Source organism: Aedes albopictus, chromosome 2, assembly GCF_035046485.1.
Source record: "Aedes albopictus strain Foshan chromosome 2, AalbF5, whole genome shotgun sequence".
Classification (NCBI taxonomy): Eukaryota; Metazoa; Arthropoda; class Insecta; order Diptera; family Culicidae; genus Aedes; species Aedes albopictus.
Window position 1 is genome coordinate 468,945,976 of NC_085137.1, and position 27,099 is coordinate 468,973,074.

Below are 27,099 nucleotides of genomic sequence, written 5' to 3' on the forward strand. Positions count from 1 at the left end.
ATCACTGCTCCAGAGATTAACTTAAATATTCAATGACGAAATGGGGCCACGATTGCAAAGAAAAACTTTCAAAGTCTTTGACTTTTCGTGGCCCTGTTGTTTACGATTCGGACTTAGAAAGCTTCGTTAGGAACGCTTTCAGTGAATTTACAGGAATTCGTTCCGGCAATTTCTGGATTCTTTTGGGAATTTCTTCAAAATTTTCTCAAGAATTTCGATCCAAGATTCATCCAGCAACTTTTAGGATTACCCAGCATTTTTTACCTAGGATTCCATCAGGCATTCCTCCCGTGGTTTCTTCAGAAATTTATTCCAGGATTTCTCTGCGAGTCCTTTATGTAATTCCTCAAGGAGCTGTGTCTGGGATCCTTCTTGTGGTTCCTCCAGAAATTCCCGTGGGATTCTTTCCTAGATACTTTCTGGCACTTCAAGAGATTCCTTCTGGTTTTTTTTTCAGGAGCTTCGGGAATTCTTTAGGAATTATTTTCGAGAATTCTTCTGGGATTTCTTCCAAGAGTCTCATAATTGTTTAATTTGAGATTTTCAGAAGAAATGTTGGATAAATTGAATATCATAATCAACTATTGGAGGAAACCCAGAAGGAACTCCAAAGCTGACGGAGAAGTTCCTCAAGAATTGTTGGAACTCTTGAAGGAACTTTATAAGGAGCTTCTTGAGCAATTCCATTAAGAATGTCACAAAAACTCCTGGATTAATTCCGTAGAAAAAACTTCTGGAGGATTATTAGTTTCAGGAACACCTGAGAAAATTCCAAAACGGGCTTCGGGAATAATTCCGGAAAAATCTGCTGGAATTTCAGAAAAAAAAACTACTGGGAATCTCCAGTAAAGTGTTCCTATAAGAATCTTGGATGAAGCTCCTGAAACAAATCCGGAACAATTTTCTGGAAGAATTGCGGAAGAACCCCAGAAGGCCGAAAGAATTCCGTAAGAAATTCTTGGAGAAGTTCCAACCGTGGAGATGCGGAGGTACACACGATCTCTAGTGATCTCAACGGAGCAGCAAATAAGAACTGTACGATCAACTCATGCTCATGCTCATTATTGGAAGAAGTTTTTGGGAACCCCGGAAGGTATTCCCGGAGGAAATATGGAATAAACTTTTCTTCTGGAAGCATACGACGAAACACGAAGCTCTGACTGCATATTTTTTTAGTCTACACCTTACATTCATATCCTAGGACTAAACAATCTGAGTCGAACTTGGTGACAGTGAGTGTCATAATATCTGCGGCTGAGTGACGGTAACGTGTGCTGAGGTTTGCAACAAATGAGTATGGGGCTGTTCATAAACCACGTAGACCAAAATTTGGCCATCTTAGACCCCCCCCCTCCCCCCTCGTAGACTTTTGTCCATACAAAAATTTTGAAATTTGTATGGAGCGTAGACTTTGGTCAGACCCCCCCCCCCTCCCCCCAAAAAGTCTACGTGGTTTATGAACGGCCCCTATGGTATCACTGCACTAGTCGCGAATGTGTTTGTTAGCCACATTGAGATGTTCTACATATATACATATGTGCTTACATGTGTTAAGATGTTGATGTTGTCCAATACTGAATCTTCTGTCAACTGTTTTTATAATTCCTACACATGTATTCCCAGTTAAATATGTTTGTCCGCAAAGTTCTCCAGTTATAACTTTTGCACCTGACCATGTTATTGGAGATGCCTCACAAATGTCTTTATCTATATTACGCAATCTTATTAAATTTTCACCATCTCCAATGTCACCATTGTCAATGTCCAACAATTGTCGGAGAGGTCGACATGGATTACTGTGACGTTCTTAAGTAATCGAAAGTGTCACCACCTGTTATAAAATAATTTGTCATGATTCGTTTATTACTACAAATGAACTTCCGCAATGGCGTGCACTAATTTGTCGTTCAATTATCGCTTCTCAATAACGATTAACACATGCGTCACTCCGCCTCAAACCGTCGGATCGCATGTACCGAAAAGACAACTCCGACAATATTGAGCACACATCCTCACCAGTTCTTGCCGTCTAATTATCGATCAATTATTGCCATCCCGAATATGGCGCCGAATCAGAACGCTGCCAACGGCGTTGATCTTCCTCCATCTACTCCATTTACCTACCCGTTGATGATTGGTCTGACATTTCCCCGCGGCAGCCCTATTTCTTCGCCTAGCGCATTACTGCACGCGAAGATCACTTTCGGTTTCGATCGTGGAAGATCGACCGCGGGGACGCACGGCTTAGAAGCCTCCACATAGCACGCAGCGAGCGGCAAACAGCTGTAAGCAGAGGGCATGCTAAACTGGATCTTCTACTTCCCCTCTACGACCGCCTGCGACACTATCCCTTTCACTCTCACTCGAGCGCTAATGATTACCACCGTTGTTTCACCGCCACTTCGTGCGCGCAGAACTAGTCTTCCTTGAAAGATCGTCGCCTTCTTCGTATCCGCGACTCAGGAAATAGCTGCGATCTTTTGTTTCTTCTTACCGTTCGCGTACCGTGAATGCGCGCGCGATCGGTCTGATTCGAGTCGCTGCGATCACGACTTGTGTGGTGCGGTACTAGAGCGAAGATGCGTGCGGAAGGGCTTTCGGTGGAGTCACCCCGAAAAAAAAAAGCGATTGGCAACTTGAGTGGGAAGCTAATTGCCAAGTGTGCAACTTCCTCTCTAAAAAAAAGCTACGAAAACAACTCGTCGAAAAACTCCAAGCGAAACACTAGAAGCACAACCTTCGACAATCGTAACATTTCGCTTCCTACACATGCAACTGTCAATCATCGAACTCCGACCCGATCGCATGCGATCAATTCCGAACCAGGCCGAAATTCGCGCGGGAGAACCACAAACACAAACCAACCTGCTCGAAATTCGAAACCGTGGGCACCACTAGCAACGCGGGAGACTTCCGTCCGTACCTACTGGGTATGATGGGTAGCATAATTTCACGATCATACAACAGCAGTCACGATCGTCTTCGCCGCTAGCCGCCCGGTGTTAATGGAAATCATGTTCGGCAGATCAAATTACGTAAATATGTAGGGGAACAGAGCCCAAAATGCCAAGATGGGGTAAAATGGCCCAATGCATAAAATCATTCCTGAATGGGACTTGATCATTGCTATAGGTGAATGGTGTCAAGATATGTTTGCATTAAACATTCTTCTAGAAGCTAGGCCGCCAAACCCTCGGAGAATCTTTTGATTTCCCAATGAAAATTGGCAACTTCCGGTTTTTCGTGCTTGCAGTTAAGGTTTTCGGGTGATTTTATTACCAGCCAAGTGTTTCCAAGTAGATTGAGGCACCCATGGAGGCGCATGGTTGTTGAAGTCTACGCTATCCATGTTAGGGGTCGTTCAAAAATGACGACCATCGTTTAGCGGGGAAGGGGGTGACACTCCTTGTATTGAGTATACGAATTAACGTGACAGAGGGGTGAAAGTAAGTCGAAAATGCCAAAAAACTGATGGACGTAATTTTTGAATGTTTTCATGAAGTGGCATCTTACCCCATGGCAGATGGGCTTTTTGTACCACTTCCGTTTTACGAACCAGTTTTTGAAATCGCAAAAAATCGATGAAAATGCAATAATTTAGTGAATATTTTTGTTGAAGCATCGAGCAAATATTGTCTAGTTGCTGTTACCACTTTGAAAGCCTAACAAATGAGGATATATACCATTGAAAACGATGAAAGTTTGAAAAATGGCATATTGCCCCACTTTCCCCTACTGTGTGCACTGTGCAGGTCGCTACAGACGCGGAATGACAGTGGCAAAAATAAGCGGCAGATGAAAAATGCATCATAAACACCCCTATAAAAAGCCGCACGGTAAGCCTCCCCGTTGAGAATGTAGAAGATGCGATCGATGCGATCTTCAAAGGGTCCGATGCTCCTCACAAACGCAAACTCAAACAGTAGGAGAGATTTTTAATTGAGTGTGCTTTTGTGTACTCTGGTGCTCGAAGTATTTTAGGTCGTGGCAAGAAATCTCCCATGTTTCTAACCAAAAGTTTATTTTTTTCTTGATAAAATACATTTTAAATTCCGCAAAGCATATATGAAACTCCGTACTGAAGTTTCAGCTACTTGGAAGGCTTACACTCTATATGGAACTTCGCATAGAAGTTACAGCATGACTAACTGTAAGCTTGTTAAGCAGCTTGAAAGCTGGTTAAGATGCTCTTTAAAACTTGGTCGGAACATCTCATCAATCTGTGACAGAAAATAATAAAAGTATAAAACTAAATAGTTTTATTTTAGGTAAACCAAGAGGTAATCCTTTGGTGGACAGTAAAAGAGGTTGTAGTGTATAAAACGCAAAATTGCTCTGAATGGCGAATAAGCAGGAAATTCGCATAAGTAGGTAGAAATACGCGTAAAAACACTAAATGACTTATCCATAATGGATTATCGAATCGATTCAAATCCTTCATTGAGCAATTCTCCAATTTCCCTACTGGTGTCTCAACAGCCACATAAATCACTCCAACATCATTTTCATCGAACATCCTCTTCATTCGATGACCACCGCAAACGACGTCCGAACAGGTTAAAATGCCAAATGATCTTGTATAGAACAATCTACAAGCTCTTCTGTTGACCACCCGGGAAAACCTTTTGTTCCTAAGCCCCTCTTCTATAAATAGCATTTCTCACGTCCTCGGCCAGTTCCAGACCGCGCGCAATTCCACTCCACATACATGAATGTCATCTCGGTAACCCAGAACGTCGCGCTACTTCCAATCCCATTCATGCTCTTCTCCATGAACCAACCACTCCAGCAGAACCACGAGAGCCCGCGTGCAACCCGCTTGATCGCGATCGTTCTGACCCACTGTGACTGCACAGCAGCTATACACCACAGCATCGCTATTTGAATATTTTCTAAATATCAATTGATGTCCTTGAGATGAGCGAGTGAGTAAACGACGGCGGCAGCCCAGCGACGATCGTCGCGTGTGACTGTTGTTTCTGGATCCACACTGATCGAAATAAGCTTGCGACGCGTCGTCGCGCGGTCGCTTTCAACGTCACCGTGCTAATGATACTCATTTCCGTGGTTGCAGAATGCTTTGGCAGAAATTAGCGGAATGATCAGTCAAGCTCATACGATGCGACGCGACGATGCGGCGGTCGTCGCAGATGATGAATGACTAGTGATCATTTCCCGCTGTTTTTTGGGGTCTTAGCAGTTCAGTCGGCTCATCGCCTGCTTGGATAGTTGATTTATTTGGCGCTTTATGGTGCGACCGTGCGACGAAACAATAGAAATACACTAGAACGCCAATGGCGCTGTACTCAGTTTTCCTATTTCATTATTTTAATAACCTTAGTTGTAATAATTGACTATTTTTAAGTGCCCATCTTGTAGAGGACCTTTTGTTTTGGTAAACAAAATTTATTTGACACTTATAGTACCGATACTGACGCTGTAAGGGCGAGGCAAACTAGATGTTAGTCACACGAAAAGTCGCGACATTGGATTTCTGTGGCTGGTTATTCTAATGACGAAACCGTCTAACTAAACGATGAATGTCCGTGTGAGAGTGAAGGTCGAGCAGAGTGTGAAAATAATTCGTAAACAGCGTGCATCACCAGCTTCGGAGAAGTTCCAGGAGAAGATCGCGCGGTTCATTGGTCGTCTTCGTGGGGTGGATGTTTCCAAATCTGCGCTCGCCTGCGATTACACATTGGTCGGGCTCCATACAAAGGGGCGGCCAAAACTCTCAAAAAACGAAATTGATAATTTTAAACTTTATTTCACCTTATAACAAAGTTAATGTACTGTACTTTTATGATTCTTAATTAAAAGAATACCAGCTTTTGTATTTCAATAACATTTTCACTGCCAAAGTGGCCTAAGTCATAAAATTGAAAAATGAATTATTCGAAAAAAGTAAAATAATAATATTTTGAGAAAGAAATATATGTTTTAAGTTATCCAGCATATGAAAGCTTGTTATTGGACTGTTTGATTGCACGTATGGTGCAAAATTAATATGTCACAAAACTTTTCAAATTTTCATATATTGTACCTTAGAAATTTTGGGAATTTTTAAGTTAAAAAACGGTTCGTGTCGTCACGTGTCGCCGCAATTTCGAATAGTACATCTTAAACATCATGCTTAGAGCTGCCTAAAAACGTTTAAATATTTTGCAGAAATTTGCTGTTTTTCAAATAAGAGCTTTTAAAAAAGTCATGTTTTTTCATATATTTAACGTTATTTTTCCATTTTTTACTGAAATAAAATTTATCTTTCCACATTTTTCACACGTTTTGAACAAACTTGATTGGATTTGATCGAAAGATGATCATTTATTTAAATCCGAATTGATTTTCTAACAAAAAAACGCAAAAAATATGGAGTTTACTTATTTTCACTATTTTTGAAATTATTGAAATTACGTAATTTTTGAATACCCCTTTTTAAACACTAAAAACACTATATACCATATCTAGGCAACCTATAACTTTGATTAAACACATAAAAAGAGTTTTGGCCGAACTTTATCTTTTTCCGACCATTGTGGATTAGCTCATTTTTGGTAGTTCTACAATTCAATTCCACACGTACCACATCCCTTTTTTGGGTGTTAATTTCCCCCAAATGGTACTAAACGAACAAGATACAATGACCCTCGATCAAATAACATTAGAGAAAGGATGTCACATGACAGGGACCTGACCAAGCCGCTGCCGCGCCGGGCTTTGGCCATCGATTTCTTTTCAACTGATATTATGACATGGTCTGCACTAACCTGTCCGGGTCTCATCCAAACTACCTTCGATGTTACCGTCACTCCAACGCAGATATTATGACACTCACTGCTAAATGACTGTCATCAAGTTCGGTTCAAATTGTTTAGTGCTGGTGTACGGACGCTACAAACACAGCCATAGCAAGCAATATGGATGTAAGTTGTGGGATAAACAGCTTTGCAGTCAGTGCTTCGAGTTTTATCGGATGTTTCCAGATGAAGAAATCATTCCAAGATTCTTTCGAAAACTCCTTCCGGGATTCCCAAGAATTTATTTCAAGAATGAGCATGAGCATGAGATGATCGTACAGTTCTTATTTGCTGCTCCGTTTTTTCGGGAACTCTTTCTGCGGTTCCTCCGAAAACTTATCCCGGGATTCTTTCAGAGAAAGGATTTCGATTTTTACAGAATTTTTTAGAAACACTTTCCTGGATTTTCTGGAATTCTAGCAGATTCTTCCGGAATTTCTCCGGAAGCCCATTCTGGAATTTTCCCAGGTGTTCCTGGAATTGAAAATCCCCCAGAAGTTTTTTACGGCATTCTTCCAGCAGTTTTTTTTGTGACATTCTTAATGGAATTGCTCAAGAAGTTTCTGCAAGAGTTTTTCGAGGAATTCCTGCAACAATTTCTTGTGGAACCCCTCCATCAGCTTTGCACGGAACTAGCCTTGGAGTTCCTTCTGGGTTTCCTCAAATAGTTCTTTTCGAGATTTAACTTATCCAGGAATTTCTTATGAAAATCCCAAATGAAAAAGCCAGGAGACTCGTGGAATAAAATCCGAGAGGAATCTTGGAAGGAATCCCAGAAGGATTCTCGAAAACAATTCCTAAAGAATTTTCGAGACTCCTGAAAAAAAAAAACCGACAGAAGGAACCTAAAAAGGAATCCTGGAAGAACCTAAGGGGAATTTCTGAAGGAATCACAAGAAGAATCTCAGATCCCTGAGAAATCACGTAAAGAACTTCCAGAGAAATCCTGGAATAAATTTCTGAGAAACCACTTGGAATGCCTGATGGAATCCTAGAAAAAACAATGCTGGGTAATCCCAAAAGATTGCTGGAGGAACCTCGGATCGAACTCCTGGAGACATTTTGGAAGGAATTTCCGTTGGATTCGAGGAACTCTTGGAGGAATCTTGCAACTTGCAATTTTCTTGGAAGGAATTCCTGGGAAAATCCCGGAATGATTTCCTGTAAAATATATGAAGGAGCTCCAGCAAGTCATAAATCAGCACACTTTCCCTAAAAACAATATTTTGTCCAAGAGTTCTACATAGGGAGCCCCTGAGATAATTTCATAAAGTATTTCCCATGAATAGTAGTAATTTCAGAAAAAAAAAAAATAAAAAAATCCAGTGAATTTATTCGACAATTTCTTCGGGGAGGTTCTTTTAGCAGGTCCAAGTCCTTCAAGTCTTCCTCCAGTTATGCATCTATACGTTCCTTCGGAAATCCTTTCAAGAATTCTTTCGAGAACTCGATTACGCAGTCCTAGAACGATCCCACAAGTTTTTCAGTAGGGTAACCAACATAATTTGGACCCCAATATATTTTGGACACTCTGGGTCATATTATCACAACTTACACAGGTTTAATGATGAGATGACGTGAATTTTTAGAATTATTCGCTACATAAGATTGCTCTGCACGGGCAGCAATCATTTTCTTACTGGAAATATCCTTATTTGCCTTGAAATTAATTTTTGCCAATCTCGTCATCCGTGCGAGTGTCGCATCATGTTTACAAAAAGAGATTGCGGTGCTGAGGAAACTTGAAGATGTAAACAAAAACGTTTATCATTCTAGCGCATTAAATTCGCAAAGTTCGTCTAATCAGCCTTTGCCATTTAAGTAATTGGGATGTGATCTGGCATATTCAAGCGGCAAATTCTTCCAAAATAGTTTCAAACGAGTTCAAACACCGGGTGTCCAAAATATATAGTTATGTGAATAACCACATCCACATCAGCAGTATCACCACGCGCTCGGACTTTGCACCATGCTGACCCAGCGACATACACCCAGAATGCCCGGTCAGCAATTATAAGGAATAAAGACAGGGACCAGTCAGTAGGACAGTTCAGTTCAGTGTTAAGAGTACAGTGTGTTAGATAGTAATTCGAATCAATGTAAGTTCAAGTGATTAATAAATGTTTTTTTTATAAGACCAGAAGGTCTGAAATATCTTTGGCGCAGCCGTCCGGTAGCTGTTTAAAGTGCGTGTAGAAAACAGTGTAAAAATTTTGATTCGTAAATCAAAATTCTAGTAGGTCCGCGAGTAATTTACATAGTGAAAGCATCCAGCGTCATCGAGAGTGTGCTAGGAGTTGAGGCCTCACCGCACGACACCAACAACAGTGAACCGCGATCCCCCACGATTGTAACAGGTAAGTGAAACTTGCGATTTTATTTACTCCGTGCGTTCTTAGAGAGGCACGATTAATACTATCCATTTTTCATTTATCGTATTGGAATTGAACCGTCCTTAGAGGAAGTTTAATTTCATCGCGATAAAATAAAGTTGATTACACACGTTACCCGTTCTTAGAGAGAGGTAACACGTGCAACAATTTAATTTATCGTCTGGATAGCAAAAGTTCTTAGAGAAGTTGCTTCCTAAACAGAATTAGCAAAGTTCCAAGAGAATTGTTATTCTGAGAAACATCACGAGTTCTTAGAGAACGTGAGTTTCTAAAAACATTTCAGTTAATGCCTAAAACTCCCAACAGGGCCAAGAGTGCCTTGCACATTACAAGGAATATACTGAAAAATAAAAACAAGGTGCAGTCAGCCTCTGAATCCACCACTGATTCCGATAACGATTCAATCGAATCGGCTGAATTTGCGCACGTCCCACTGAAAGATCTGCATATTTCGCTCGATCAAATCAACATGGCAATGGAAAACCCTTTAGACCAAATTGCGGCACAACTTAATACGATGATGCAAGCAATTAACAGGCTTGATGCAAAACAGAATGAATATGACGCGCTCATTCGAAACGCAACTAGTGCTCCTCCCGCTCCACCTTTGCCTTCCACCGAGTCACCCACAGGGCAACAAACGAGAACGAACCTCGACTATCTATTCAAAATACCGGATCCTATTAAGTCGCTCCCGGTATTCGAAGGAAATCGCAAACAGTTAACCGCTTGGTTGCAAACTGCGGAGAATACATTAAACCTTTTGAAACCACATGTTAACGATACACTTTTCAAAATGTACGTAACTGCCGTGACTAATAAAATTGCCGGAAAAGCAAAGGACATCTTATGCTTAGCCGGGAATCCAGATGATTTTGACGTTATTAAAGATATTTTAACAAACGCACTCGGAGACAGACAGGAGTTATCAACATACAAATGCCAGCTTTGGCAGAATAAAATGTCGGAGGGCATATCAATACAAAAATATCACCAAAAAACAAAAGACATTATACAGAGCATAAAAAATTTGGCAAAGCAGAAACAATTATACAAAGACAATTGGCAGGCTATTAACGCATTTATTGATGAAGACGGCCTTGCCGCCTTTATTGCCGGTCTTAAGGAACCGTACTTTGGGTTTGCGCAAGCAGCCAGACCCACCGATATTGAGGATGCATACGCATTCTTATGTAAATTTAAGTCTAAGGAATTAACAGCTTCCTACATGTCAGAAACACCTAAACACCCAAAACATTTCAAACAAAATTCGAGATTTGAGAAACCTCACTCGCATAACAACATTACTGAAGAGAAAACGGATTATAAAAACAACCAGAAACCAACAACATCATCAACCCCGATGGAAACCGAATCTACTAAAAGTCGTTTGACTCTTAATAGAAGGCTAATTAACAATCATGAACTTGATAGCTCTGAGTCCGAAGACGAAGCACCGGAAGAAATTTCCGTAAATTTTCAAGTACATGCGGAGTCCAAAAACGAGACATGAACTTCTTGCCATATCTCGAAATCAAACATCCAGAAACAGACACGTTAATAAAACTCTTGATTGACTCGGGTGCTAATAAAAACATTATCTCCCCAGGATTTCTAACACAAACGAAACCCATAAACACCTCTATTAGGAATGTCAATGGAAACCAAACAATAAAGAACAAAGGCAAATTAAAGATTTTCAAAAACCTTCCCCCGCTGTCATTTTATGAATATAAATTTCACGAATTTTTCGACGGCATATTAGGTGCCGAATCTCTAGCCAGATTCAAAGCAAAACTTAATTTTAGATCTGAAACGCTACGACTAAACGGAGAAAGAGTAAAATTCTTAAAATACTTTCTTTCAAAAGCCCCTATATATCACCACACAGTCACTTTGGATACACTTAATAACGGAGACTGGTTTGTCCCGGAATTCCAGAAATTGAATGAAAACTCAGTTATCGAGCCAGGATTATACAAGGCAGACAACTTAAAAACCACCATTAATATTATTTCTACAGAAAAGGAACCCCCAAAACTCCCATGTCTCAAAGTCACAATTAACAACTACGAAACCATCGACCCCATCCCTATTGAATCAAAGGAAAAACTTAGTATCGATGAAATACGCAGCGTTATTAGAACTGAACACCTATCTCCATTAGAAAAGTCGGAATTAATAAATCTGATTTACAATAATCAACAAGTTTTATTACGAAAAAGCGAAAAACTATCATCCACTACCGCTATAAAACACAAAATAATAACCAATAATGATGCCCCCGTTTATACTAAAAGCTACCGCTATCCCCACCATTACCGGAAAGATGTTGAAGACCAGATTCAAGAAATGCTTGATAATGGTATCATCACCCATTCATCCAGCCCATATTCTTCCCCGATTTGGGTTGTACCAAAAAAAACAGATGCTTCGGGAAAACGTAAAGTACGAGTAGTTATCGACTATAGGAAATTAAATGATAAAACTATAGACGATAAATATCCCATGCCTCAAATAGAGGATATACTTGATCATCTTGGAAAATCCGTCTATTTTACCACACTAGACCTTAAATCCGGATTTCATCAAATTGAGATGGATCCGAAGCACAGAGAGAAAACCGCATTTTCTACAGACAAGGGCCACTTCGAGTTTACTCGGATGCCGTTTGGCCTGAAAAACGCCCCAGCCACCTTCCAGAGGGCTATGAATAATATTCTTAAGGACTATATCGGCACCATTTGTTTTGTGTACCTCGATGATATTGTTATCGTCGGACGGAACCTGAAAGAACACTTGCAAAATCTCATTCTTATTTTGAAAAGACTATCACAGTTTAATTTAAAAATACAACTCGACAAGTGCGAATTTTTAAAGAAGGAAACGGAATTCCTAGGTCACATCATCTCTGAAGATGGTGTTAAACCAAACCCCGACAAAATTGAAAAGATTCTTAACTGGCCAATCCCCAAAACTGATACTCAGATTAAGCAATTCCTAGGACTAGCTGGATATTATCGTCGGTTCATCAGAGATTTTTCGAAAATTACAAAACCCATGACAAAATATTTAAAAAAAGACATACCATTAAACCTTCAGGACCAGAATTATTTGAACGCATTCAACACTTTGAAACAAATCATATCTACGGATCAAGTATTAGCTTATCCGCAATATGATAAACCGTTTATATTAACAACAGATGCGTCAGATTTCGCATTAGGCGCAGTTCTGTCCCAAATGCAAGAAGGCATTGAGAGGCCTATCGCTTTTGGATCCAGAACATTGTCAGAAACGGAATCACGGTATGCCACAAACGAAAAAGAGGCATTAGCTATTAAATGGGCTACCCAAAAATTCAAAAACTATCTTCACGGCGCAAAATTTACCTTAGTCACCGATCACAAACCCCTTACGTTCATTAAAACTTCAGATAAAAATCCAAAAATTCTTAGATGGAGATTAGATCTAGAAACCTTTGACTATGACATAAAATATAAAGAAGGACGAGCCAACGTAGTTGCCGACGCATTAAGCCGACGCCCATTGGAGGTCAACAAAAATGAAATTATAATTGATACAAATCCTTCCATTTCAGGTACAAACCAGGAGAGAAATTCTAACATGGAAGAACCATCCGCAGACAACGAAACAATACACAGTGGAGATGATTCTAATGATTTTTATATACACTTTGTAGATCGCCCCATCAACCATTTCAAAAACCAACTGATTTTTCGGACATCTGGAATAACCACAACCATAAAGGAAACCCTCTTCCAAAACCATCGACGGACGATCGTGGCACAACCAAATTTTTCCAAAGAAGATATAACAAACTTTTTGAAAGTTCACCACAATGGTAAGCAAACCGCCATTCTCGCCCCAGACCCCATTATGCTTATCATACAAGAAGTATTTAAAGAACACTTTGATGCGAAAGGTCATTTCGTCTTTACAACTAAACTCGTTGAAGATGTACAAAACGAAGAAAGACAGAATCAATTAATTATTAATGAACATGAACGAGCCCATCGAGGAATAACGGAAGTAAACTCTCAATTAAAAAGATCCTACTATTTCCCCAAGATGAGCAAACTCATAAATATGCTAATCAACTCTTGCCGCGTTTGTAACAAACATAAGTACGAGCGTAAGCCGTACAATATAAAAATATCCCCCCGTCCGATAACGGAAAAACCGATGGAACGCGTCCATATGGACATTTTTATAATGGATTCCTGTAACTTTCTTTCCCTTATAGATTCATTTACTAAACACCTCCAATTGTATAGCATGAAAACAAAAAACCTTACCGACGTTCAAAAGGCATTAACTAAATACTTTGTATCCTTTGGCATCCCAAAATTAATCGTAACAGACCACGAAACGACGTTCCAATCAATACAATTTAGAAATTTTGTCAATCAAGCTGGATCTTCTTTAGCTTATGCTTCTTCGTCAGAAGCTAACGGTCAGATTGAAAGGGCACACTCGACTATAATTGAAATTTTTAACAGTAACAAACATAAATTCGATAATTTAGGCACAAAATCAATGATTAAACTATCAGTTGCATTGTATAATAACTCTGTTCACTCTGCCACTTCTTTCACTCCCAATGAACTGCTTTTTAACAATAACAATAACACAAACCCAATTGATATTGTCGAGAAGGCAAATAAACTATTTACCGATGCAAGAATAAACATGTATAAAGCCCAAATAAAATTAAGAAAACAAAATGGCGATAAGGAAGATCCACCCGTATTTGAAGAAAATCAGACGGTCTACGTTATTCCAAATATCAGAACGAAACAAGAACCACGAGCCAAAGAAACTAAAACCCACGATGTAAAACATAAAACATTCAGAAACGAAAGAAGCATTAAAAGAAATAAAAACAAAATTAAACGAATAAAGAAAACGTAAACTACATATTACAGATTATCATCTATTTCCTGGCCATCTTACTACTTGCCGAATCCAAAATGGAAATAAGGAATCTTCACACAGATCCAGTACTACTGATGAAACTAGGAAACTGCGGAATTCAGACCGGTACTACAATAATAGTCCATCCCATAAATCTTACGAACATAGAAGAGAACATACACAATTTTCACATGATAACTAAAAATCTTGATCCTAAAATTCCCATCTCTGAACTGGTCATAAGAAGAAGTAGGAATTTACTCGATACGTTTTATCAAATAAAACCACTCAGAAGTAGAAGAGTTAGAAGATATGATGCGATCGGAACGGCATTCAAGTGGATAGCTGGCACGCCGGACGCAGACGACCTCAAACTCATCAATGGTACCTTGAACGAGCTAATAAATGACAATAACCAACAGATCCAGATCAACACGAGAATCAATGAACGCATCCAGGACATAACCAGGACCGTAAATGAAATAATCCAGAAAAACGACGTAATAAACCAAATTTTGCTTCAGGAGATAGACGCTCTGAACCTGCTAGCTTACATGGACACAACTTTCAATATCCTGAGAGACATAGAGGACACCATCTTAAAATCCAGACTATCGCTCGCAAATAGCAAACTGCTATCGCTAAAGGAGATCTTCGCAATCGAATCTATAATTAACGAACAAGGAATAACGACACAATTTCCAGAGGAAGCGTTAGATTTCGTGGAATCGAAAATCGCAGTCAAACAGGAAATGTTGCTATACATACTACGGATACCAAAATTAGATACAAAAGCAGAAGTTTTCCAAATCACCCCACTATTAGTCAACAATACAATAATCACCGGAATTCCTTCTCATATCATAAAATCCGGACAGGACATCTTTTCAACAGAAAAGCCAAATGATTTCATTCAACGCTACCCTTTCATCAAAACCATGGAACAAGGATGTGTTAAATCACTGTTTTTTGGCAAACAAAGTCACTGCAATATACTTGTTCAATACAATGGTTTCACACATATGATATCGGAAGATAAAATTCTAATAAGTGAGGTGGAACCAACAACCCTCACTTCAAACTGTGGCCCAGATAACAGGACACTGGATGGAAATTTCCTGATTTCTTTCTCCAATTGTAGTATCTGGATAAAAAACACTACCTTCACTAACAGTGAATTAACAGTCAACACACCTGAAATTTTCGGAGCTTTCCCAGGACTTCAAATAAACAGATCAGTTTTACAACAGCACAACTTATCATTTATCACGAGCCAAATGTTCGAAAACCGAAGGAAAATCGAACACATCCAATTTAAACAATACAGAAACAACACCTGGATATTCAGTATCTTCGGAGGAATATCGTCAACTTTAGCAACATTTATAATCATCGCCATCCTATGTCTTCGCAGAAAAAAGATAGTCATCAAAATCAAACAATCATCCCCAAAGCGGAAACCAAAAACCAGCCACACAGCAGAGCTCATCAATCAGCAATCATCATCAATAGAAGCCGGAAACCCAGGAAACAACCAGCATCAGTGACTTACAGGCCGAGGACGACCCTTTTTTCACCCCCGGAGGAGTTATGTGAATAACCACATCCACATCAGCAGTATCACCACGCGCTCGGACTTTGCACCATGCTGACCCAGCGACATACACCCAGAATGCCCGGTCAGCAATTATAAGGAATAAAGACAGGGACCAGTCAGTAGGACAGTTCAGTTCAGTGTTAAGAGTACAGTGTGTTAGATAGTAATTCGAATCAATGTAAGTTCAAGTGATTAATAAATGTTTTTTTTATAAGACCAGAAGGTCTGAAATATCTTTATATACTAAAAAGGGTCCAACATATATTGGGGTGTCCAAAATAGTGAAAACAGATGCTTCAAAAATCAGTTATTTTCATCAAATTTTCAGCTAGAAATGACCTTGTAGGTATTTTTAACGGACAATGGAAGCTTTTACGAACATACAAACATCATCATTATGTGTAAATACTCTCTGCATCTGTTTGATTTTGACTCAAATTCAAATTAATATCCTCTAGGGGTCCAAAATTCAACCGTTACCCTAATTCCTGCAAAATATCTTCTAAAAATTCTTGTAGGAGTTTCTCCCGGAATCTTTTCAAGAGTTCTTAATCTCTTCTTCTCAAGAATTTTCCCTTCCAGCATCCTACGACGTTTGTGTATTGAAAAAAAAAATGAAAAAATAACATTTTTGCAACTCGGCACTATAATATTCTACTTTATACTTGCCATATCGGTGAGGTAACGGCCTACTTTTCCGACCGATACCAAACTATTGTATTATGGGTCATAATGCAACTCATTTCGGTTGCATTATGAATCATAATACAATTGTTTGATTGACAACCTCAGTCTGACCTCAGTTTCCACGGCTAGAGCTTGAAAAACTGTGACGGTTATAGCACGGCATGCTTGATCCAAATTTTTGTGTCTTGCACGATAGAGCACGTGGCCGGTCCCATTCAACCACCGCGAAGCACGATGATATTGATGGGAACGACCACATTCTAGTGAAAATTTGTCTTTCATTGCAAAAAATGTTGTATGCAACTCGTTGCAAAACTCGATTTTTACAGCACTAGTCATATTTATCTAACTCGGCAAGCCTCGTTGGATAAATGTACAACTCGTGCTGTAAAAATCGTCATTTTGCAACTCGTTACATAAATAACTATTAATTAAATTAAAAAAAAGTAATAATGTGAAATTTTTGTTTTCTTAAATTTTTAAAATGTGAAATTTTGTTAGTGATTGGTGGTTGGTTTTCTAGAATTATGCGGCGTAATTCGTATGGACATCCGGGAACAAATAGTGTGGGCTCAGATTCTTGACGTTTCATTTGAATAGTTCTGAGAGCCAGAGCGTTCATGATTAACAAAAATTTTAATCATGATTAATCATTGATGGTTAATTTTTTTGTTTCAGTGATTATTGATTATGATTAATGATTAATTTAGTTTTGAAGATGATTAAAGATTATGATTAATGATTAAATTTGGTTTTATCTGTGATTATTGATTATGATTAATGATTAAAAATGGCTCATTGATTAAAAATCATGATTAATCATGATTAATCAATCACAAAAACTGGAAGTGATTAAAATGGATTTGTTGTTAAAAATATTTTTGAAGTTTCAAAAGTAAAAGGTAACTCTGTCTGGGAGATTTTTGTAAGAAGGATCATAAATTATAATATTTAGAACAGCTTTTAAACCAACTTTAGTTAAATAATATATTTCATATGATGAATCATTTTTGGCGATGAATGATTAATGATTGATTTACTTTTTTTCTTATGGTTATGATTACTGATTAATGATTAAATTGCGAAATTAGTGTGATTAAGATTGATGATTAATGATTAAATGAGAAATTTTTGTGATTATGAATAATGATTTTTGATTAATCTTAATCATTAATCATTAATCATGATTAAATTTATGATTAATCATTAACGCTCTGCTGAGAGCTTTCGTTGAGGGCTTTCTAGAGTGTTGTATCGTGAGCATTGGTTATAGTGAGGTTTTCTGAGGAATCTCTTTTGAAAGTTTCAGATTTTTCGGAATCCCTGTAGCTCTTTCAAGATTTTTTCAAAGAAACTCCTTCAGGGATTAATCCATGAATTTCTTCCGGACATTCCTCCAACAGTTCCTCCTGGAGACTGCTTCAAATGTTATTTCCGGGATTCCTCCATATGATTCTCCTGAATTATTTTAGGAGTTCCTTCTTGGATTCCTCAAGAATATCTGACCTGAACTCATCCAGTATTCCTCCAGGAGTTTATTTTAGTTTTTTTTCTAGTTTTTCCTGAATTTCGCCAGAAATTTCTCCATGTATTCCTTCCGGGATTCTTTTACGAGCACCTTTCACAAGAATAAAAATAATCTGGGAGTCATCCAGTATTTCCTTCCGGAATTCTACAAAGAGTTCTTTCCAGAATTTTCCAGAAGTTCCTTTCGTAATTAATTCTAAAGCCTTTTTTCTACAAAATTTCTCCAGAAGTTCTTTCTGGGATACCTACAGGACTTTCTTCTAGGAGTTCCTTCCTTCTGAAATTCCTCTGGCAGTTCCATCCGGGATTCCTCCATATGTTTCTTCCAAAGTTCTTTATGTTTTTTTCCAGAAGTTTCTTCTGGGATTCCTCCAGAAGTCATTCAGAAGTTCATTCCGGGGATCTTCCAAGATTCTTCCGGGATTCTTTCAGGATTATTTCAGAAGTTTCTTCCGGGATTCCTTCAGGAGTTTATTCTGGGATTCTTCCAGAACATCCTACATGGATTCTTCCAAGATTTCCAAAGGATTTTCCAGGAATTCCTTCTGGAATTCATCCAGGATTTCCTTCCGGGATTCCACGTGGAGTTCCTCCCATGATTCTTCAAGCTGTTCCTTCCGGGATTCCTCCAGAAGTTCTTTCCGGGATTCCTCCAGAAATTCCTTCTGGGATTCCTCCAGAAATTCCTTCTGAGATTCCTCCAAGAGTTTATTCCGAGATTATTTCAGGGGTTCTTTCCGGGATTCCTCCATATGTTTCTTTCTAAATTCTTCCAGGAGCTCTCTGGAATTCTTCAAAGATATCCGACTCGGTGGAAGACTTCGAGTATTCCTCCAATAGGATTCCTTTGGTTTTTTTTTATGTATTTCTCCAGAAATTTTCTCCACGACTTCCATGCGGGATTCTTTCACGAGCTCCTTCCAGGAGTTCTACTGGCACTTACGTCGGGGATTTCTTTGTTCATTCATTAAAGAGTTTCTTCCAGAATTTTCCAGAAATTACTTCCGGGATTCATTCAAAACCTCTCCAGGAGTTCCTTCTGAGATTGCTCTATATGTAGCTTCCAGAATCAAAAGTTTTTTCGTGGCTCCTCTAGGAATCATTCAGAAGTTCATTCCGGGGTTCTTCCAAGGTTTTTCCAGAAATTCCTTCCGGGATTCTTCCAGAAGTTTATTCTGGAATTCTTCCAGAACATCCTGCCTGGATTCTTTCAAGATTTATCCAGGGTTTTCTTCTGGGATCCCTCCAGGAGTTCCTTGAAGAATTATTTCAGGATTTCCTTCCGGGTTTCTGCGAGGAGTTCCTGCCATGATTCTTCAAGCTGTTCCTTCCTGGATTCCTCCAGAAGTTCTTTCCGGGATTCCTCCAGAAGTTCCTTCCGGGATTCCTTCAGAAGTTCCTTCCGGGATTCCTCCAGAAGTTCCTTCTGGGATTCCTTCAAGCGTTTATTCCGAGATTCTTTCAGGGGTTTTTTCTGGGATTCCTCCAGAATTTCCTCCTGGGAATCCTGCAGAAGTTATTTCCGGGTAGTTCCAACCGGGATTCTCTAAGATGTTCATTTTAAGATGCCTCCAAAAATTCCTTCCAGGATTTCTTAATTATTTTACTTTCAGGATTTCTCGAGGAGCTCATACTGGGATTCTTCCACAAGTTACTTCCAGCATTTCTCCATTTGTTCCTGCAAGGATTCCTCCAGAAATTGCTTCTAGGATTTTTCCAGATATTTCTTCTGAGGTTTCTTTGGGTTTCTCTTCCAAACTTCCATAGAGAATATCATTCACTAATTCTGCAACAGTTTTTTGGGATTCCTTCAGGAGTTCTTTCTGAAGGTTGCTTCAAAATTTTCTTCAATGATTCCTGCAGGTTTTTCTCCGGAGGTTTCTGTAAAAGTTCCTTGCAGGATTCCTCCATGAATTCCTTCCAGAAATCCCAAATGTTTGGAAAAAATATTACTGAAAATTCTCTCATGCATCAGAACGCTTTAGAAGCTTCTCGGTATTTTTTTTAATTAACAGATTCCCAAGAATCCCTCCGGAAACACCTGTTGTCGATTCCATATTCCAATTTTGGAATTCTGTATAGTTAAATCGATTTTTGAGATCTTTTTTTCTAAGATATTAGAAGCCTTCAAATATAGTAGAATTATTTTTTTTAAAGAAATAAAGTAAACTAGGACTTGCTTCTTCATAGTTTTGATTGCTCTCAACCAACACACTTAAAAAAAAGTCACCGACTTCGGTAATATTTTACCGAAATCTCTACTGTTTTTTGTTTACCGGAAAAAATCGGTAAAGCTGGCAACATTTACCGAATTTTGTTAAAGTTTGACTGATAATCCAAAATTTTGTAATTTTTTATAGATTTTCGGTAAAAATCCATTACCGACCGTCAGCAGTTGAAATTTCGGTAAAAATAACCGAGCGCAATTAGCTGTGAATGAAAAATCGCTCGCTTAAATGTTTGACCCCCAATTTTATTGGTGGCTCCAGAGAGGATTAGAATTGTGCACACTTAAGAATCAAATATTGTAAAATGGATGTTTAACAAACTTTCGGTCTCGTAAAACGATGGGAAAATACCGAGCTAATTTTAGTGTGTACACTAATAATGGTTGTCAACAAACATCTGTCACCAGAGCAGATGTCGCCATAATTCCGAAACCATTCAGCTCCCAGGCACTCTGTGCGAACCCATCTTCAGCAGCGCAACCATTTTTGGACTAAATGATCGTCATAATTTACGGTGCAACGTTTACAAATTGCGGTCGGTCGTACCTAGTGCGCTGGCTGGCTGTTCTGCTGAGTGATGAGCAACATTTACGTTGTTCGCCAAAAACCTTGATATTTAAAGATCACTCGCGCCAACCACAGCAGGCGGAGGACGTGCGCGACTCACTGACGCGCAAACTGAGAGCCATTTACCCGCAGCTCTCGGTCGGGCACAACACTTTGCCCTGGTCTAGTCTAGTAGGCATAGGCCTCGACCGACGCGCGTTGATGGATCTTCTTTTGCACCTATTTAGAAGAGGAGAATGCACTGAGCAGCACATCCGCGCCACCGTGCCATGCCATGTCGTGATCGTGATCGCGAGAATGCTCCTTTTGAATTGCTTTATTAGCGTTTGAACGGCGGCGCTGGCTGTTGCGGGCGCGCGCAAATCGATCGTAAAACCGTAAAACGGTCGGTGGTGTACGACGACGATGCGATCATCTGGAGCGAAGATCGCGCGGTTTCAAACTGACATTTTGCGCGCGGTTGAAGACGATCACTCACTCGAGAGCCAACCAGCGTTACCTTGATCTCGTTCTAGTACTTCTTTTCACAATGAGGATTGTTGTTGTTGTTGTTGCCAGCTGTCACACGCGATTGCACTTAAATCAAGTCGAGCAAAACTTACCTGTCCAACGTGTCGTTTGACTTCGTCTGTCTTGTGATCTCGCATCGGGTTGTCAAAGCCGCATAAACCGATTCTGAAACGGGAGAAAAGAGAAAGAAATCGCACAATCAATAAGGAGAGTTTTGCAAAGATGACGCGCAGGGGATTTCTCAGAGTGCAAGAATTTCCTTCCCACGGGGTCGAATCGATATTTTTGACAGCTCAGTCAGAATGATTCAGCAAAGGGAGGTGAGAATTTTGTGCAATATCTTCATCGTTTTGCTGGCAGTTTTGCTGAGTCAGCAATTATTTCCGGTCATATTTTATTTTCAATTCCAACGGTTTGTTGCCCTCTTTCTCTGACCGTAAAGTTTTTATGCAGTCAAAATTAGTGAGAACAGCATGCAACTGTCAGCTGATTTTGTAAAAGTTTTTATATTCGTCATGAAAACAACATAGTGTATCTTTGTGATTTGGAAGAAAAGTTTAGAGTTGTGCAAATATATGTGAGAGTGGCATTTGGTCGAGTGTAGCAGTGCGGATGACAGCAACGTCAATAACAAACGAAAGTACACGAAAAACATAATCAGAGAGATTACAAATTTTGTAGCGGAGCAAGTACGGGGAATCGAGTTGAGGAGAGGAATTCAGCAAAGAGAAGTTGACGTGCCCAAAGCAGTAAATGGAACCGAAGTTTGCCGAGGACGACTCTACAAAAAGGAGCTCAGCCGCTAACCAAAGATAAGTTGAATAACAGTTTTTGAAAAATACTTTGATTCATACTGTGAATTATATTTTATAAAGAATTCGCAAATGTCTGCAAAACTCGGATTCGAATTGAGAATGATCGATCTGCGAAAAAATGTCATGTGTTGATCTAATCTTATCGATAGGCTGTCAAATGACACATCTCACCGATCGTCATGTCAGATTGTTTGCTGCTTGCCAGAAACAGAGCTTGCTAGCTGTTCTTAATCGTTTCCCTTCACCGCTCAAATGATCCCCTGACAAATGGGTGTGAAACGATAGTAAATGAGTTCACAAGTCGTTTTCATTTGTCGGTTGTTTCAGTCCGCGGTGGTACTTGACATTAACAAAGTAGTCGTCCGCTTCAAAGTGGTCCAAGCAGCAAGCAGCGATCATTAGCTTTGACTTTTGGTGGCGGACGCAAAAGACTGCAACGCCTACTCAGACAATTCTGGTACCACACCACTAGATCAAATACCGCAGCACACATGGACTGTACTCATTTGACGTTTACTGCTGCTGCTATTTTGCATTTAGCTAGCTGTTCTTTCCGACTGTGGCGTCCGTTGACGCTGGGTCATTGGGAGAAGTATACTGGGGGACGACGAGGTATTTTAATAGGCATGCATGCTCCAAAACTCCGCATGTATGCGCCGCTGCTGCTGCTGCTAAGTATGCATTTGCGCGTTTATAGAAAATTACTGCAGCGCAGCGCTGCACAATGACGGCGGGTGGTGGCCCAACCCTAAAAAAGCGAACGCGCGCGTCGCCGCCTCTCGCCGATTTATAAAGGGGCACATTTAAGTCATAGCGCGATTTAGTTACGGTTTCGTATTCAGTTTTTTTTTTGTGAAAGTGCATTACTATAACGGACCGGACCGACCCGACCGAATAAACCAAGTTTCATTGGGACATGAATATTAATTTGTTCGACTTGTGTGTGCCAGAATGGTGGTCCAGCAATGGCAGCGGCGCGGCTTGTTTACTGTTCTGACAGCTGCCAAATGAACGGTTGCCATGGCGGTGGCGACGCGACGCGACGGGCAGTGTTGAAATTGGATCTTACCCGCTCAGAATGCGGCACTAAGCTGAAGCTGAACAGGGTCGTTGTGATCTCCTTTCCATAGTGTGTATTTTAGCGGTTTGTCATCGAAGGGACCTAACCTAACCTGTCCCTGTGACTGGAAAGAAGGGAGGTGATTCATTCGAGAACTATTCGTGAGGCTGTTTTTTTTTCTGCAATCGAGACTCTAAATATGGTCGTTTCACAGGAAATGGAAGGCACAGACAAACAGACGTAACACTTCGAATATTTTTCGATTGTTATCATAGTCCCCGAAACGCATTCGCTCAATGCTAAAAGAACTGGGTTAGGCCAACCATAAACTAGGTGGTGGTAGTGGGCAAACGTCAAACTCAAGCAAAAACGATGCGAGCGCCAAAGGGGGGTCAGTTGGCCAACTATCAAATTTTAAAATGTATCCTTGAATCGGAGTACGATGAGAATTGTCAGAGTGTTACGTCTGTTTGTCTGTGGGGAAGGCTTCATTTGCAATGGGTTTCGGGACAATTGTCGGCGCGATATTGATGAAGCAATTCGATAGTAGTTTCACTTGTTTACAAAGATTTCACACAATTACCTATTACACAATTACACTCACTATGTATTTGTATACTTCTGGTTGACTGCGTTGAATGGCAACAAATCTATTTCATCAGATATTGAGAGTTTCTTTGGCCCCTGGATTCGAAGGTCGATTTCTGCAGCCTTTTTCAAACGCCCTTTTCGACGGACCTCGTCAATTGAGTCTCCTTGCTGCCCCTTTTGCACAGACTACCTAGTTTTTTATGCGACCTTCTGCTGTTATCGTTGCAAAAAAAGATTGATAGCGAATATGAAAAAATGTAAGTGAGCCAGCAAAAACACTGTCACTTTTGACATATTGAACTGTATAGACAGGTGTGAAGGCAAAAACGGACGATTTTTGGGTATGTTCGTGACACGAACGTTCCGACGCGTCGTGTTGGATAAGGGAAGACCCGCACAATACGCAGAACCGGTAGTAGCGGTAGAGGAGAGATTAACCTCTTCGCAAGAAATGGGTTACACAGATAAAAATATTGAGATTTACACGTCATGTAAACTTAGTGTTATGATGGTTTACATGATAAATCATGTAAATTTGTGTTATATGTCATGTAAACACACAGAGTTATGCTGAATTACATGACATTTAATAGAAGTTTACATGATATTTTATGACTTTTACATGATATGTCATGTAAACTTCTGTGATATTCCACGCACCAATAAGCTATTTTACGAGACGTGCTACCGATGGGCCGCTCATTGTTATTGTTTACATTTGATGTTTTTGTTTTCGCGAAAAGTAGCATAACATATGGTGAGCCCCAATCAGGCTTTTGCTGACAGAAATGTTTTGATTTCTAATGTGGCATTTATCAATCCCCCGAGGTGCATGATATCACTAGCAGATAAAAAAAAACCTCCCCACGGTCTACGGATATTGATTGTAGTGGGCGGATTGACGCATTTTTGCAGATGAATGAACCCCGTTTATTTGATGGGCCTGTGTCACATGTTATGCTAGCGAAAATGTAAATAAATGGACCCAGCGTTCGGACTTCAAAACTGGAAAACATTCAAAAAACAGCTGATTTGAAACGTCTCATAAAATGCCTTATCATGTGCATTTTATCACAGACAAACAGACGTAACTCTTAGAAGAAATTCATCAAAAACTTTTGCCCGGTGTCATTTTCATGAGCACACTGCCACCTGTTGGTAGAACCGCGCGCGACACTATCGGCCATGATGGATTTTGATTTGACGATTTGCTGACACACACACACTACTACACAAATTGCCTGTAATTTTCGTTTGCATCATTCAGCAACGTGTACACTGGCAAACGTCAAAGCGATCGAACACTAGCGCATCTGGTGGAACGATCGCGCAAATCAAATGAAATTTGAATTGATCGTTAAATGCATGTGCCATGCCGTTTTGAAAAGTGTTACGTCTGTTTGTCTGTGATTATATGTCACACTCTTTTTTCGATCTGTTTAGCTAAGTCTTCCTTCAGAACCCGCGATGAACCGAAGTCTACACAGATGAAGGCCTTCGCATTCGCGAGTAGCCTTGAGAGTATGTGATTGCTAGTGGAAAGTAATAGCAGAAGCGTGTGAAGCAGCTGTCAGGTGAGGAGCTAGCAGGCGGCGCTCGCAAGGCTAGGAGATTGTTAACACTGAAAGTCGGCAGTAATGTCGGTAAGTAGAACCCCAGCCAGGCGTCCCGGAAAACTGAGAAGGGTGGGGCTGGAAAGGCCAGCTCGTCCCGGGCCGAAGGGAACAGGAGATTGTGACCATTTATAGGTCCTCAGCCACCACAGGTTAAGGTGGATCAAGGGAAGGAGGCACCCTGGAGCCTAGTGAACAGGAAAAAAGAGGAGGAATAGGAGCTTAGTGACGCCAAAGAAAGGTAGAAGGGCAGGTGCCAAGCGCGAGAAAGTGACGCGCTCGTCATCAACACGAAAAAGCCCAAGTACTCGGAAGTCTTGCAGGCGATGAGAAGCGTCGCCAAGCTCGTGGATCTGGGAACTGACGTACGCAGTATTAGACGGACTCGTACAGGCGAAATGATCCTCGTTGTCAAGCGCGACAAAGAGCAAAAGAGCGCCGCCTAAAAAAGTCTGACGGAGGAGGTCTTTCGAGGTGAGGGCTCTCACAACGGAGGCGACTCTGAAGGTGAAAAACTTGGACAAGATCACTGACGCGGAAGAGCTTGTTACGGAACTGCGACAACAGTGCGAGATGCTGGTTTCCGTTCGGCGACAGAAAGGCACAGCAGGGACACATGTGGCCTTGGTGCAGCTACCTGTGGAGAACGCTAACAAGTTTGTTCAAGTAGAGAAGCTCAAGGTAGGCTGGTCAGTACCACGAGCCACCGGAGACTTGCTACGGGAACCAGGATACAACTCATAAGACTAAAAAGGCTCTGACAGGTGCAAGCTGTGTAGGCCATAAGGCACAAGGCTGAGCGATTCCACCCAAGTGCTTGATATGTTCTGGATAATCTACGAATAGCAAGCTCCCAACGGCTTGGGGCACAAGGCCTTTGCGGGATGCGTTGAGCTTCTGATAAATATCCCGTGATTCTTGTGAATGGCACAGTAATTCCATGTTCTCGTACTTCACCTTCTCCATGCGGCGTTCCTTCTCCAGAAAGAGCCAAATCCGCTGCTTTAACTTTCGTTTGATGCTTCCACATTATGCTGCAGCATGACCGACGGGGCTGCGTTCCTCTTTTCCGAAACATCTCTACACTTCTTATCGAACTAATCGTTCGTTCGACTCCGTTCTTTGTACCCGATGATGATGTTCTTGACTACGTCGTTGGACTTTGCTTTGACTGCATTTCGGCAGTCCTCTAGAGGAGTCTTATGGAGCTCGTCCTCGTTCGGCAACGTTGCCTAGAAATTTTACGCGTATGCTGAAGTGACATCCGGTTGTGTCAGTCGTCCTAGGTTGTATCGAGGCCGCCGTCGGTACCCAACGAAGTGCGTGGATTACGTAGAATTTTGGGCACAGTTTCAATATCACCAGGTAGTGGTCAGAGTCGGTGTTGGCGCTACGATAGGTCCTGACGTCGATAATGTCGGAGAAGTGTCGTTTATCGATCAGAATGTGATCGATTTGGGACTCCGTCTGCTGTGGTGATCTCCAGGTGTAACGATAAGGCTGTGTTGGAAGGAGGTGCTACAAATGACTATGTTGTTAGAGGCGGTGAAATCGATGAGTCGAAGGCTTCGTCAGTTGGTGGGCGCTGAACTTCCTAATCAGCGGTCTGAGTTCCTCCTCCTGGTCTACCTTGGCGTTTGGGTCACCCATGATGACCTTGACGTCGTGGTTTAGGAAGCGGTCGTACTCGCACGTAGAATGCGTCCTTGTCATCATCAGTGCTTGTGGAGTGTGGGCTATTCTTTATTACACCACTAAACCTAACCTCCAGATCAC

At 40.6% G+C, this 27,099-nt stretch overlaps 1 protein-coding gene across 4 annotated transcripts in view; it reads right to left on the minus strand.

The window, feature by feature from the left end:
- The window catches only part of LOC109418098 (uncharacterized), a 734,843-nt gene that overhangs the window by 31,265 nt on the left and 676,479 nt on the right, over positions 1-27,099 (minus strand). For all 4 annotated transcript variants that reach the window (XM_019692282.3, XM_019692283.3, XM_029870885.2 and 1 more), the window contains exon 5: positions 21,337-21,409. In XM_019692282.3, the coding sequence (XP_019547827.1) occupies positions 21,337-21,409 (73 nt within the window). The remainder of the gene's footprint in view (positions 1-21,336; positions 21,410-27,099) is intronic.